Source organism: Mercurialis annua, linkage group LG3 (genome assembly GCF_937616625.2).
Source record: "Mercurialis annua linkage group LG3, ddMerAnnu1.2, whole genome shotgun sequence".
In the NCBI taxonomy this organism is placed as follows: Eukaryota; Viridiplantae; Streptophyta; class Magnoliopsida; order Malpighiales; family Euphorbiaceae; genus Mercurialis; species Mercurialis annua.
Window position 1 is genome coordinate 55,780,244 of NC_065572.1, and position 15,947 is coordinate 55,796,190.

At 33.3% G+C, this 15,947-nt stretch overlaps 2 protein-coding genes across 2 annotated transcripts; both read right to left on the minus strand.

The window, feature by feature from the left end:
- Positions 1 to 4,604: 4,604 nt before the first annotated feature.
- Positions 4,605 to 6,268, minus strand: LOC126674859 (berberine bridge enzyme-like 17). Its single transcript, XM_050369387.2, has one exon. It carries the CDS (start codon positions 6,250 to 6,252, stop codon positions 4,651 to 4,653), a length of 1,602 nt encoding a protein of 533 aa, XP_050225344.2. The 5' UTR covers positions 6,253 to 6,268; the 3' UTR covers positions 4,605 to 4,650.
- Positions 6,269 to 10,654: 4,386 nt separating this feature from the next.
- On the minus strand, positions 10,655 to 14,353 carry LOC126672678 (uncharacterized). Its single transcript, XM_050366632.1, has 6 exons — positions 14,201 to 14,353; positions 13,145 to 13,383; positions 12,980 to 13,072; positions 12,247 to 12,264; positions 12,020 to 12,114; positions 10,655 to 11,484 (listed from the first exon to the last, which is right to left on the minus strand). Exons 1-6 carry the CDS (start codon positions 14,351 to 14,353, stop codon positions 10,655 to 10,657), a joined length of 1,428 nt encoding a protein of 475 aa, XP_050222589.1.
- Between the last annotated feature and the right edge of the window lie 1,594 nt (positions 14,354 to 15,947).

A 15,947-nucleotide genomic window follows, 5' to 3' on the forward strand; every position in this document is an offset into this window, starting at 1 on the left:
ATGTTCAGTTTCTTTTTTAGCCATTTTTTATTCGAACTGATTTTTTGACTCCATATCGTCCACGTCACCGCCAACTAAGCAATTGGCTAACATGGCAGCCTATGTAGCACGGAAACGGAAACGGGAAACGGAAACGATACGAAACGGACACGGGGAAACGAAAGTTTTTCAAAATGAAGGACACGAAACGTGGGGAAAACGTGCAAATAATAAAAATATAGAGATATATTTATAAAAATATTATCTAAATATTTATGATAATTAACAAAATAATTCATTTTAATATACTAATATTTAAAATTTTATAAATATATAAAAACATATAATATAAATCAACACAAATAAGTATATTTGTTGTATTGTGGGCAATGCGAATGTAAAATTTATGGATAACTAGTTAGATTTTTTTATTTGTGGGTAATAATTTTAATTTTTTTATAAATTTTTAATTTTATTATTTACGGAAACGGCCCGAAATGTTTCGTACGGGTGTCCAAAAGTTTCCAGTTTCCGAAACGTTTCCGAAACGGGAAAAGATATTTTATTGAAGTTTCCGTGCTTCTGGCAGCTGATATATTTTAATTAGGTTTGGCTATAACTGACACAAAATGCATAGGTTTGGTATTTTTTGGTGATTAGAGAAAATTTTAAAACCAAACCAATTTTTAAATTTAATAAGTAATAAATTAATTATATTATAATAAAATGCATATATATTTAACAATATGATATTTTATATTTAACACTAATTAAAATTACTCTAATTTTTTGATAAACTTAATTGATTCTAATAATTTGTTTTATAATATTTGATGGATATATAATTAATTTAAATTTTATTAAAAATAAAAAATGTCATATTCATCATAAAATTTATGTTTTTAAGATTTCAATCGTCGGTCTGTCGACACCGCCGCCGTTCGAGACCCAATTGCTCGTGTTCCGACGAATAATCTGAAAGTAATATACACAACAAACATACGACATTGTTCATAATTCAACTACACACACATAAACGGAAAAACAATTACTCAATAGATCATTGCTTATTTAAAGTACATGTGTAATTTCATTCTCATTTTTTTTCTCTATAAAGTGAAGTCACGATATTTATAAAGCATTGACACATATTGTCATTTTAGTCTACATAGCCAAAAACTTACCTTAATTTACACATAACAACTTTTTTTTAGTACTTAGACTCAATCTTAATAAGATCTCTAAAACATTAAAAATAATAAATCAAGTTCAGAATCATCATGAACAATAAACACTTTCACCAAATTTAATTCAACATTAATTCCTAAGTAATTCATTTTTTTAATTTAAATGGCTAAAAATTTAAAACTATCCTTTAATTATAATTATTAATTAAATTAATTACATATTCGTTAAAATATATAATAAAATAAATTTATTTGATTCAGGAAAATATTAGATTAATTTTATTTAGTATTAAATAGAAAATATAATTATTTTTAAATATAAATGAATTTTATAAATGATATAATTAATTTATTAATTATTAAATTTAAATATTAGTTTTATTTTAAAATTTGCTCTAATCACCAAAAAATACCAAACCTATGCATTTTGTGTCAGTTATAGCCAAACCTAATTTAAATATATCAGCTGCCATGTCAGCCAATTATTTAGTTGGCAGTGACGTGGACGACATAGTGTCAAAAAAATCGGTTCGATTCAAAAATGGCTAAAAAAGAAACGGAACATATAAGGTTTGGCTAAATCTGGTGATTTTTAAAGGTTTGGCTATAACTGACACAAAACGTATAAGTTTGGTATTTTTTGGTGATTAAGCCTTTTTTTTTTACTTTTTTCAAAATTGAACAGAACCGAAATTTTGAAAAATAATAATTTTCCATTGAATCGAACATGTGAGTTCGGTCGGTTTTTTCGATTCGGTTCATAAAAATATGCACATATAAGTTTTAGTAATTACAATAAAAAAATAATTTGTTAATAGTAATAACTTAAATTACTAAAGTTGACTATAATTATATGATCAATATATTTTGAGATTTATTTATAGAATTCAACTAAAAAATAGAAATTGCCACATTTACAGAGAATCTTAGAATATCTAATTTAGAGGTTAATCATGTCGAGTCAAATCACAGTAATGCCAAATTTTATTTCGACTCAGATTTAAATTTTGATGTGTACAACTCTAATTAAACTCTTTCAATAGGATAATAAAATATTTAGATTTGACCTGTTTTAATTGGATTATTTATAAAAAGTATAACATAAATTTTAAATTTGAATAATATAGTAAAATTCGCATGTTAAGTAGGTTGTGCATCGGTCATTTCAGCTCGATCTTGTTAGAATTGGCCTAAACCGACCAACTGAATCATGTTAAATTTTCAGACCAAACCGAACTACAAGTTTGGATTATACCAAACCGAACCAAAAAATTTGATTTGACTCACTTAGATTCGGTTAAAAACAAATTTTTTACCGATACATAAGGTACAAAATCTATTTATAAATGTATTTTATTTGGTAGAAACAAATTTAATTATCAATATACTAAATTAAAAAGTAAATATTATATTTTAAAAAAAAAATCAACTTCTAATTTTATAATTTTTAAATAACAATAACAAAATATTATTAATTGTTATTTATCTATTTACCTATTTAAAATAAAATCAAAATAATTATTAATAATTTATAATTTTATAAATAATAAAAAATAAGTTTTTAAAATGTATTTGATTTTTATAAATTTTTGAAGTTTTCTAGAAAAAAATTTCAAAGATTAAAATAAAATTTATTTAAAACAATTTTATCTTTTAACCAAGTCAACTAACACTTTTAATAATAAAGAGTGTGTTAGTGAATTTGGACAAATGTCGAGGGATAATTAGTCATCTTTTATCTCTTTATTCCATTAAATTTTAATTTTTTTCTCTCCTTTTCCATTATTACCCACCATCACCATAAATCTTCACCTTCCAAACCAGCATATATCGTTCATCGGCACCACATTTTCTTCTTCTTCAGCGTTGCCACATCGTTCTCCAAACCAACGAACGGAAGCGTGAACGGAAAAGTAACCGGAGGAGACAAACTGAAAATTAAACGAAAAAGAAGAAGAAAAGAAGAGAGAATTTTGAGAGAGAAGAAAGAGAAAAAAGAGTGGCTATATAAAATTTAACTTAAAATGAGATAAGGCTTATATATATAGTGGATATTTTTGTAAATAAGTTAGAAAAATAGGTAGCGTAGAAAATAAGAGAAAGATAAACAAAAATGTTGTAAATACTTAGCCAAAAACAGGTATTTGGAAAATAATCCAAAAAAAAAAACTTTAAAATACTATAGACATAATGTTTTTAAAAAATTTAGCTGAAGAAATTAATTTGATTAAAATTTTAAAAAATTCAGTGAATTTGATTTTTTTAAAAATGGTTTTATTTAAAAATATACATAATAATGATAAAAATTTATATTTTAATAATTAATTGTAACTTATTCTTTAAACTATTTTATAAGTGACTTGATATTTAACAATTTTTCTTTTGAGAAAATTACACCATTTACCAAAAAAATGAAAATAATTACAAAACTACATGTTGACTTTTTTTATTTACAAAAATATTAATAATATTTACAAAAGTACAAAAAAATAAAAAATAATATCAAACATACGGTGTATACTGTAGGTATAATGTCAGTATACTAATAAACTAACATTATATTAATATTTTATCAACATTATATCAAAATTATACCGACATTATACATACTAAAATTTTATTAATATTAAATGAAAATTTACCAAAATTTCATCAGATCGTATACTAAAAATTAAATTAATAATATACCAAAATTATACCAACAGTATCCAAAAGTGTACACATCAAAATATACTGAAATTTTATTATTACATCAACATTACACCACATCGCATACTAAATATTAACCTAACAATATACTAAAATTATACCAACAATATACAAGTTCTCTAGTTCATTACCAACTATAGTGACAAGTACATATAAAAAAAATATACATATTATCAATTTGAAAATATATATAAAAATTTATAATCGATATACCAAAAATATACTGAAATTATACTAATAATAAACCAAATATTATTTTTAAATTATTTGATTTATAGTTTTAGTATTCCAAAATTATACCATAATTATACCGACATTATACAAATCGTACTTTTGTAATTAATTTTCATTTTTTGATACTTTTGTAATTAATTTTAAATCAGTCGTATTTTTGTAAATAAAAAAAGTTTACAGGTATTTTTGTAAATATTTTTAAAATTTTAGGTACTTTTATCATCGTCACTTTTCTTTTCTCATAACAAAATGATAACTTTAGTAATAAAAAGGAAGTAAAATTAAACATAGTACTCATTTTACATAAATGAAAAGTTTAGTGATCCACATGACTTAATAATATCCAATAGCAATTATCAAAAATCAAATACCCAAAAGATTAAATTAAGCATTTTATAGAGAATGATTTATAATGAAATCTCATCTTTATTTGAACAAAAAACTCCATACAAAATTACTCTAACTCCTCTAGGGACTAGAAATGTATAATTTCAATCAACAAAATAAACTAACTTCATTTTTTCATGGAACTTCTTCACTATTAAGGCAATGGAGGAATACTTTGTTCATTTTTGAAAAAATTATCAGGATCCACCCTTTTCTTGACACTAGTCAACCTCAAAAAATTGTTCTTGAAATACTTGCCACCATAAACTTGAGCTTCCTGAAAATTGGTATCATTGCTAGGGTTACTTCCAATATCAAGATCCCTATAGTTCAGAAACGCCTCTCTTGGATCCTTACTCACATATGAAGCCATGCCTTTGTACATTTTTCTTGACAAATTTATATAATAATTGGACCCAAAATTCCCTTCTTCCTGATCAGACCAAGCTGTATAATACTGAATCTTGAATAAGTAACCTTTTCTATGAGGAAATGGAGTTTCAGATTCTGAAATTTCACTCATTTTTCCTCCATAAGGGTTCCATTGCATGTACATGTTCTCTACTTTGGCTAACATTTTCCATATTTGCTCCAAGTTTTGCTTTGGAATTATTTTCTTAACGTAATCTGATCTGCTTTTGAAAAACACCTGTGTCTGTAAAGTTCTGTTAAGTAATGCTTCAGTTGGTGTTCCTGCCGGAAAATCCGCCCAGAAGAGTGTCGACTCGACCCAACTCGATTCGTTACAGTCTTTTTCGTGTAACCCTAATTCGGGGAATTTTAAATTCATCAGAGAAATAAGGTTATTCGTTTGTCCTAAGAACAAACCGTAGAAAGCAGCTTTAATCGTTGTCCGATCATGTCGGACACTACTGTTTTCTGCATGGAATTTTATTCTGATGAAAAGCTCATTATCCAATTCGCTTGCAACTTGCAGCCACCGGTAAACAACATCAGTAGCGCCTTCGTCCACCGTCCGGTTGACGAGAAACACGGTGACGACGGGAGGAACTTGAACTAATTTTATCTTCCAGGAGATAATAACACCGAAACTCCCTCCACCGCCGCCGCGAATCGCCCAAAACAAATCTTCTCCCATGGATTCTCTATCAAGTAAATTACCATTCGCATCAACTAGCCGAGCATCCACGATGTTATCTACCGTAAGACCGAATTTCCTCAACATGTTACCGTAACCTCCGCCGCTAAAGTGACCCCCGACGCCGACGGTAGGGCAAACCCCACCGGGAAAAGCGTGGATTTTGCTAACATTAGCTATATTATAATAAAGTTCACCTAGGGTTGCCCCTGTTTGAACCCAAGCGGTCTCATTACCGATGTCTATATCAATGGATCGGAGATTAAACATGTCAAGAATGACAAAAGGGACGGTCGAAACATACGAAAGACCTTCATAATCATGGCCGCCGCTACGGATTCTGATTTGCAAGCCGTTAGATTTGGCACAAATAACAGTTGCTTGGACATGAGACTCGTCGTTGGCAGTTATAATAGCAAGCGGTTTTGGTGTCGCCGGATTTATAAATCTAAGGTTTCTGATGTATGCATTCAGAACATGGTTAAACGTGGTGTTCTGGGGTGTGTAGATGGCTTGAGAAATTGGGTTAGAGTGGTTGGTATGATTAGGAAGGCATTGTAAGAAGTTATCAAGAACTTGAGAAGATTGCACTAAAAGTGGAAATAAAACAATTGAAAATAAGATCAAAATTACCTTCATCTTTGAAAGTGGATTCATGATTTATGTTGGTGGTTTCTCATATGTATATATATATTTCAACGCTTATTCGCATTGAACCCTAGCTAAAATTCAATTTTACTGTTATAATATTTTGACATAAATAATGGACTTAAATTTTTTAAATCTATTTATTTCTTTTAATCTAATTCAATTTTTGTAATTAGATAATTTCAGCATAATTTAAAGGATTACAGTAATTGTAGCTCAATTTTAGAAATTATTTTGTTGGTATAAAAAATTATGTATAAAAAATTGATTTTAATAAAATTATATATGAACACTAAAATTATAAAATGAAATTTAAAAAATATGTACATAAGCTATCTTAATTTATCGTTAGAATTACTTAAAAAAAACGTTCAATTCAACCATTAATGAAATTATGCTCAAATTGTTGTTATACTTTTAAACTGATGATATAAAATTGCTAAAATTAAATTATTTGATTAGACTTGTAAGAAGATGAAAAATAATTTTATATATTTTTGGTATTATTAGGCGTAATTTTTTTTTTAACAATTACTATATTAATTTATAGTTATGGAAATTTAAGGTAGGATCCATTACTTATAGTAAGTAAATCACCTCATCGAGCACAAAGAGAATACACCCAAATCTATATAGTAGTAAGTGACAGCTTTTTTCTGTATATTTATAAAAATACATATGTTAATCAAGTTTGGAATCCTCTGAAAAGGAAAATAAATTGATCCTCTTAATTTCAATAAAAGAACGACAAATTAATTTAAATTGAAACTTCTTTTTCTTTTTTATGAATGAATTGAAACTTCTTTTTCTTTTTTATGAATGAATTGAAACTTCTTTATTTTCAATAATATGTTACGAAAATCCTCCTAATCATACAACTAAAATATATAAGAGAAAATTATATAATTCCATGTACAGTATAAGACCCAGATTATAGCAAGTAAATCATACTTAATTGCTAAATAAATTAATTTACATTTATGACCAGATTGAATTTCAAATCCTAGATATCCTTTTATTCTATAATTATACAAACTTTCTGGCAGGCGTTCCAGAAATATATAATTAAAAAATATATTTTAATTAAATTATAGATCATTCAAAATATATACTTTATTTTAAATATTTATCAGTTTAGTTTAGAAAAAAAATATCTAGAGATTTTTCTTTTTAAAATATTTTTTTTGAAACATAATTACCTCTTTGATAAAAAAAAAATATAATTACCTCAGCATTTTTTTTAACTTATTTACATGTTATAGTTTTTTTTGAGGGAATTTTCTACACCACCATTTTCTATTTTATTTACAACTTTACATTGTTTTTTTTGTCCTTATTACTTTTCATATCTTTTTCTTTTTACGAAAAATACCTTCTCTTCACAAATACCTTTTTTCACTTTTTAATGATTTATTTTCTTTTTTAAGATTTTTTTTTGTGGTGTTCTTTTTATCATGTTTTTTACTTTAACTATGGTTTATTTATAGTGTATCTATTGTGTTTTTTTAGTGCAATTATGATGTTTTTATAGTGTAATAATAGTGTATACATAGTGTATCTATATGTTTTTATAGAGTTTTTATAGTGTTTTTATGGTGTATACAATCATGGTTTAAGAAATATTTAGTTGTTTTCCAGCGTTTGTTCTCCGGGTGGATATGTAGTATATGTTTTGTAACGTTTATTCCTCACGGAATATATAATTAGCGTTACAACGCATATACTAAATATCGCACTAAAGGAGAACGACGCCGGAAGGCTACTGGATATTTTTCTTTGTTGCTAGGCATATATCGTGGCCGAGTTACGGGGCGCCAGTTTTACGAATGGGATAGGTCTTAACCTTTAAAGCAGTCAATTGCATTGACTTTGCTATCGTCGAGTGAAAACCCCTCCTAATTATATGTGCTACATAACTGGATCCGAACCGAAGTTGGATGTATAGGCGGCTCCTGGGCGGTTTGTTATACCCAGGTTTTGATGAGCACATACAAGAGTTTGTGAATTTTGCTTTACGCCATCCCGCGTGTATGAGTGGGCCCGATATTAAAACACCCTGTCCTAGGACAGGATGTTAAAATACAAGTTATTGAGATGTCGAAACAGTGAAACTACATATTTTGCAGAAAGGATATGTTGAATTATCAAGTCTGGGTTTTTTCATGGGGAGGGAACCGTTTTAAATCCCTGTCCTGTTGCACAGCTACTGGAGTATGAAGTTCTAAAAATGAGGGGGCTGACGAGTTCTGTTAAGAGATTGGTTATCGCTGTTGCCGATCCTGAAGTAGTGTTCACGGAGGAAGACTCGAATAATGAAGCTAAACAATTTTATGATATGATGCGTGTGGCCGAAGAACCTGTATGCCCCGGTAATAGAAAACATTCTACCTTGTATGCAGTTGTTAAAATGTTGGACATCAAATGTCGACATAATGGGACAATATCTTTAATAGATGATGTGAGCGAATTAGTACAAGTGCTTCTCCTACAGGATAATAAGATGCCAAAGAACTTTACTGAAATAAAAAAGCTGGTTAAAGGTCTTGGGTTTCCGGTTGAGGTTATCGATTTTTATTTCTTTAACAACATGATTTACTGGGGGAGGACGCGGGGTTAACGCGATGCAAAATTTGCAATTAAGAACGGTGGAACCCCCCCCCCCCCCCCCCCCAAAGGAAATTATGTGAAAAGACGAGTTAACGTCCCTTATAGAAAAATGTTTTATTTTCCTATAACTCCGAGGCTGTAGAAGTTGTATGCTTCTAAAGTCACCACCAAGCATATGATGTGGCATGCAGAATACGAGATGGTTGATGATAAGATGTGTCACCCGTTAGATTCTCTAGCTAGGAAACGTTTAAGTGAGATGCATGCTGAGTTTGCGGATGAAGTTCAAAATATCAGATTAGGTTTGTATACTGATGGGTTTCAACCATTTTGGGGCTTTGGGTAGCAATATTCATCATGGCCAGTAATTGTGACACCCTATTATCTCCCTCAAGGTATGTGCATGAAAGATGAGTTCATATTTTTAACAATTCTTATCTCTGGGCCCAGAAATCCTAAACAACAAATGGATGTTTTCCTACATCCGTTGATAGCTGAGCTGAACCAATTGTGAGAATTTGGAGTCCAGACATTCGACGTTCATAAGAGGCAGAATTTCCAAATGAAAGCAGCACTTATGTGGACAATTAATGATTTTTTCGCTTATTCTATGTTGTTTGGCTGGAGCACATCTGGGAGACTGGCTTGCCCACACTGCATGGAAAATACGGATGCATTCTCGCTCTCATATAATAGAAAATAATCATGGTTTGATTGCCACAGAAAGTTCTTGCCTTCTGGTCACCATTATCGTCGAAATGCTACTGATTTTCGAAAAGGCGTACGCGAAGGTAAAAGATTCGGAGTGCCTAAAACCGGAAAAGAATTGTTAGAGGTGGACAGTATGGGGTGTATGAAGGTTTAGAAAACTGGGGTTGCAAAAAATAATGCGTTGAAATCGAAAGATCATGGTTCGAATAGAAAAAACATCTCACTACTAGAAAACAGGTGTTTAGCGACGGATTTTTCCGTCGCTAAACACCTGAAATCCGTCGCTAATTACAATTAGCGACGGATTACCGACGGACTCGGTCCGTCGGTAAATTTTGCGTCGCTAATTGTAATAGCGACCCAAAAGACTGTCTGTCGCCAACTTACCGACGGAATATTCCGTCGGTAAGTTGGAGGCAGAAGGTCGGGAAATTGGTCGGCCAACCGACCAATTTCCCGACGGAATTACCGACGGAATTTCCGTCGCCAAGTTAGCGACGGAAATTCCGTCGGTAATTCCGTCGCTGTTTCTTTCAATTGGCGACGGAAAATTCCGTCGCCAACTGCAAGAAACAGTCGTGTCATGTTTAATTAGCGACGGAAAATCCGTCGCTAAAGTTAAAACAGGTAGTCGCTAAATTACCTATTTTTGGCAAAATTTTATTTTTTTACGGCTTATTTTCATATTTTTTCTGTTATTCGTTAGACCTGTTAAATATACCATTCACATACATAAGAAACAAAAAATATTATAACCAAATCCGTAATATATATATATATATAAACGTCAAAAAGCATACAAAAAACATTAATATTAAAGTATACGAACAAAAAACATAAATATGTCCAAGTGTATCAGAAGCCTACTCTAAACTGGTGGTGTCATCAGCAGGAGGGGGTGGGGGTGGTGGGAACTGCGGGCGTAACTCGGGTGGGAGTGTAGTCATCAGCCGCGCAAGCTCAGTACGGATCCGCTCGTCGAAACCCGCCTCCACACTACGGATCCGCTGCTCGACCCGCTCTTCGAAACCCGCCTCCACAGTACGAATCCGCTGCTCGAGCCGCTCCTCAACCTCCCTAGCAATACGCTGCTCTATGTCCTCAGTACTAACGTTCCCCTGCTGGGATGATCCGCCGCGGCGCAATCGGCTAGCGCTGCTCTGGCCGAATTGCTTTTCGTAACAGGTTTCCACCGAGGAAATGTGCAAACTTTGCAGTGGGTTAAATCCTCGTCCGCCCCCCAGTAAATCATACAGTTGTGCAAACAGCACTCAATAACCTCAACCGGCAACCCGAGACCTTTCACCAGCTTCTTGATATTAGCAAAATTTTTCGGCATTTTGTTGTTCTCTGGAAGCAGTTCTTGTAATAAACGGCAGGTGTCGTCAATTAAAGATATCGACCCCTGATGTCGACACTTAATATCCAAAATTTCAACAGATGCGGACAGGGGTGAGTGTCTGCTATTTCCGGGCCATATTTCTTCTTCTGCCGCACTCATCATATCAAAAAACTTCTGAGCTTCTTCATTCGGGGTCTCTTCCTCAAAAACTTCAGGACCAGCAGCATCAATAACCATTCTCTGACCGGAGTTTAAATCTCCCCCTCCCTCATTATAGTAATCGTATTCATTAACCGGCTGCTGAACAACAGGAGGGACATTCACCTCACCGTGGTGAATCCAGACATAGTAATCTGGAACAAACCCAGACTGCAAGACATGTAGTTTCACAACTTCGACATCTCGAAAATTCGTATTTCTACATTTTGTCCTAGAACAGGGGCATTTTATCTCTTCTCCATTCATACACTCGGGATGTTGCACAGCAAAATTCACGAACTCTTCAAGATTAGGGAAAAAATCTGGCGGCAGGAAGCCTCTGTCATGCCTCGTATACATCCAGCTGCGGTCTGGATTCATTTCTGGAGGACGTACAATTACGTACTGGTTCATAAGCTCAACATAGCAAAGTCAATGTAATTGACTGCTAAAAGGGTAGGGTCCTATCCCATTCGCAAAACTGGCGCCCCATAATTCGATCACGATATATGCATGAATACGGAAAAAATATTCGGCAGCCTTCCGGCGTCGTTCCCCAGGTGCATTACATAATATAGGGTGTGTAACGCTAATTATATATTCCGTAAGGAATAAGCGTTACACAGCCTATATTAAATAGCCACCCGGAGAACATACGCCAGAAAACTACCGAATATTTTTATACCATATCCATACATATATGTTTTTTCGTGATCAAATTACGCAGACGACAGCAGTTTTACGAACTGTACACACGTACAATCCCGTGTCGTTCAATCTCTTGAACACACGGGACGGGTTTCTACGGCTAGGTAAGATTTTATTCGGTGTGAATAAAATCTTTGTTAATTAAATTGCACAGTTATTCAATTTACTCTAACTAATTAAAATGAAATACAAAAATGCAGTAATACTTACTTGTTGAAGAGCAGAACCGCAAATGAGAAGAGAATATGGATGGTAAAAACGGTGTGGGTGGACGACAATAGGAATAACCGTAATAAGGACAAAACCTACAATAATAGTTTCAGATAAGTCTGTTAGAGCACTACAAGTTAACATTAAATGTCTCTTTGAGTACTACTAAAATTTTTTCTAATTATTAACGAAAATCCGGCAGCATTTCCCTTAAAAATGAGCATCACCCATTTTTCAGGGAAATCCTGCAAGCAAAATATTACATATTCAAAGATATTCAATACACCAATTCCATCAATTCATTATATCATTAAACCATCATGAATTATGTCAATTTTTACATAATTTTACAAGTATTAAATAATATTTTTACTACTATTCTATTCAACTAATTTTAAAGAACATCATTATAATCTAATTATATTATTATTTATTATAATAATAATATAATGCAGTTTTAATTGTATAGATCAACTTAAACAAACTAATAGTATTCTCTACTAATTTCAAATTATCATAATTAACTATAAAAATCTAATTATAAATGACCCTAATTTTATTACTATTTTTAGAAAATTAATAAAAATTTACTAATTAATAATCTAATAAATTTAAATAAACTATTTTATTTTTTTAACTAAAATAAAATAAAACAAAATATCCTAACCTAATCCAATAATACTAACCTAATTAAAATAAACTTAAGGATTAATTAAAATAATCTATTAAATCAAAATAAATACTAACCTAATGTAATTCAATTCAATTAAAACCTAATCTAATTCAATTAAATTAAAACCTAATCTAATTCAATTAAATTAAAACCTAATCTAATTCAATTAAATTAAAACCTAATAATCTGAAATTTTTATAATTTAATTCTAGAAATTAAATTAAAACCTAATCTAATTTAAACCTAATCTAATTAAAATCTAATTAAACTAACCTAACACAGCGGACAGCAGACGGCGAACAGCGGACGGCGAGCGGCGGACAGCGGACAGCAGACGGCGAACAGCGAGCGGCAGACAGCGGAGAGTGAATGCACGGTGGCTGTCAATGTGTCAAGAAAATAACCTATTAAAATTAACAACAATTAAATTAAAAATGTTATAAATAACTTACCGGTGAAAGGAGGAGGCAACGACTTTGGTCTGCAACGGAACCAGCGGCGGCGGTTTGGCAGGGAGATGCTCCGGCGTCGCTTGAAAAAATGGGTGGCCTTCGGTGGAGAGAGGAGGAAGCACGGCAGTTTGGGAGGGGATGGAGAGAAAACGGTGGTTTGGGAGGGAATGGAGAGGAAACGGCGGTTTTGGAGGGAATGGAGGAAAGCACGGCGGTTTGGGGAAGGAGAAGAGGCTGATCTGCAAAAATTCTAAGGAAAAAAGAAAATAAGGGGAAGGAGAAGTGGCTAAGTGAAACGCAGCGTTTCACTTAACCTACTTTAGCGACGGATTTACCAATCCGTCGCTAAGTGGCTAAGTGAAACGCTGCGTTTCACTTAGCTCACAGCTTTGGCGACAGAGCTTATTATCCGTCGCTAAATCTCACCAATTTAGCGACGGATAAGAGGATCCATCGCCAACTTTAACCAATTTAGCGACAGATATCATGATCCGTCGCTAAATTGGTCGGGGAAAATGGCGGGGAAGTTCCCGCCATTCTATTTTGGCGGTTTGGTGACGGATACTGTTATCCGTCGCCAAATCCGTCGGTAAATCAAAATTAGCGACGGAATTAAGATCCGTCGCTAATTTCCGTCGCTAAAACTGCGTTTTTTAGTAGTGTCTTCTGGGATTTGCCGTATTGGAAAACAAATGTCATTCGCCATAATCTCGATGTCATGCACATTGAGAAAAATGTATTCGATAACATTTTCAATAATGTGCTAAATATTCCCAGGAAAACAAAAGATCATACAAAATCACGAGAAGAGTTGAATGACATATGTGATCGACCTGAGTTAGCAAAAGATCCGGCCACTAGGAGATTTTCTAAGACGACGTATGCTTTGCAACCAGAAATTTCCATCGCAAATCTGTCGCAAACCGTGTTTAACGATAGATTAATGGGCATTAGCGACAGAAAAATCTGTCGCTAATGCCTGTTTTCTAGTAGTGCTCCTTTTAAAAGTCTGATAATGTAATAAATCAGTCTCTGCTCATCGTCTTCTTCCCTCACCAAGACAGATGCTATAGTCTCTTTCCATACAGACATATATAGGTACAAAGTCTCTCCCAAAATGGGCATGCTGAGCAGGGGAGGCTTTGTAAGGAAAGACTTCAACTCTTCAAATGCTTTCTGACAATTCTCGTCCCAAATGAACTTCGTCATGTTTCTGAGTTGTTTAAAGAAAGACAGGCACTTTTTTTACCGAAGAAGAGATGAAGCGTCCCAGAGTTATGACTCGGCCATTCAACTTCTGTACCTCTCTAATGCTTTGTGGGGCTTTCATTTCTACGATGGCTTGAATTTCTTAGGGTTTGCCTCTATCCCTCGCTCACTAATCAGGTATCCCAGAAATTTCCTTGCTTTTACTCCGAAGGCGCACTTGGCCGGTTGAGTTTCATTTCAAACTTGTGTAACACCGCGAAAGTCTCTTCTAAGTCTTGAGCATGTTCTTCCGCTGTCAAACTCTTCACGATTATCTCATCCACATAGTCTTCCACATTCCTTAACAAATGGTCCTGAAACATAAAGTTGAGTAGCCTGTGGTATGTTGCCCTGACATTCTTTAATCCGAAGGACATGACATTGTAACAATATGTCCCCTTATCGGTCACAAAGGATGTCTTTTCTTGGTCTCCTTTGTCCATTGGTATTTTGTGATACCCTTGCGCTGCGCCTATGAAGCTGTATAGCAAATAATAGGCAGTAGAGTCTACTAACTGGTCGATATTAAGGAGAGGCTAAATGTCCTTGGAAGATGTCGTATTCAAGTCTATGAAGTCGACGCACATTCTGTACTTCCCATTCACCTTCTTTACTAGGATGACGTTAGCTACCCACTCAGAGTAGTAAACGTTTCAGATGAATCCTGCAACCTCTAGTATATTCACCTCTTCCGAGATTACTTATTATCCCTCCTCTGCAAATCGTCTCTTCTTCTGTGCGATTGGTTTACTATTGGGATTGATGTTTAACTTGTGTGCCTCTATCTTTGAGTCAATCCCTGTGATTTCTACTGGTTCTTTCGCAAATGATTCCACGTTCTTCATCAGCATCTCTTTTATTTCTTTCTCCACTTTGTCTGGTATCTCGGTCCCCACTTTTACAGTTTTTGTCTCAGTTAGGTGGAATTCTCTCATGTCTCTAACTGGTTCTGCACTGCGATTTTCTTCTTCATCAATGACTACAAGGAATGTCTCAATAGTCATACTTTAATCCTCCTTTGTCGATATCATGCAACATTCTCTTGCCATCTCCTGACTTCCTCGAACCACCACCGTGCCTTATAGAGTTAATATTTTCAAGGTCAGCAGCCGTATGCTAGTTATGGCCCTGACTAGTACAGGAATGGTCGGCCTAGAATACCGATATAAGCCAATGGTAGGTCTACCACGTTAAACTAAGCATGCATTCTCTTTATCGATCCTTCATTTTTGTTTCCTAGTTCTATATATAAGCTGACAGTTCCCTCTGCTCGTATTGGCTTTTTTCCCAACTCGATGAGTAGGATAGACGCCCTTCGCAAGTCTGTGACCGAGCCCTGCATTTCTTTAAAAGCCTCCAGTGTTAGAAGGTTCATTGAACTTCTTTCATCTATCAGGATCCGGTTGACCAGTTGATTTTTTATGACTACCTCTATTACTAAGGCATCACCATGCGGTCCTTTTTCATGTTCTCCATCTCTCGGTCCAAATGAAACTTCTGGAATTATCTCTCTTTCGATTGCAAAGATTGTCATAGATCCTCTCCTGTTCTTTTC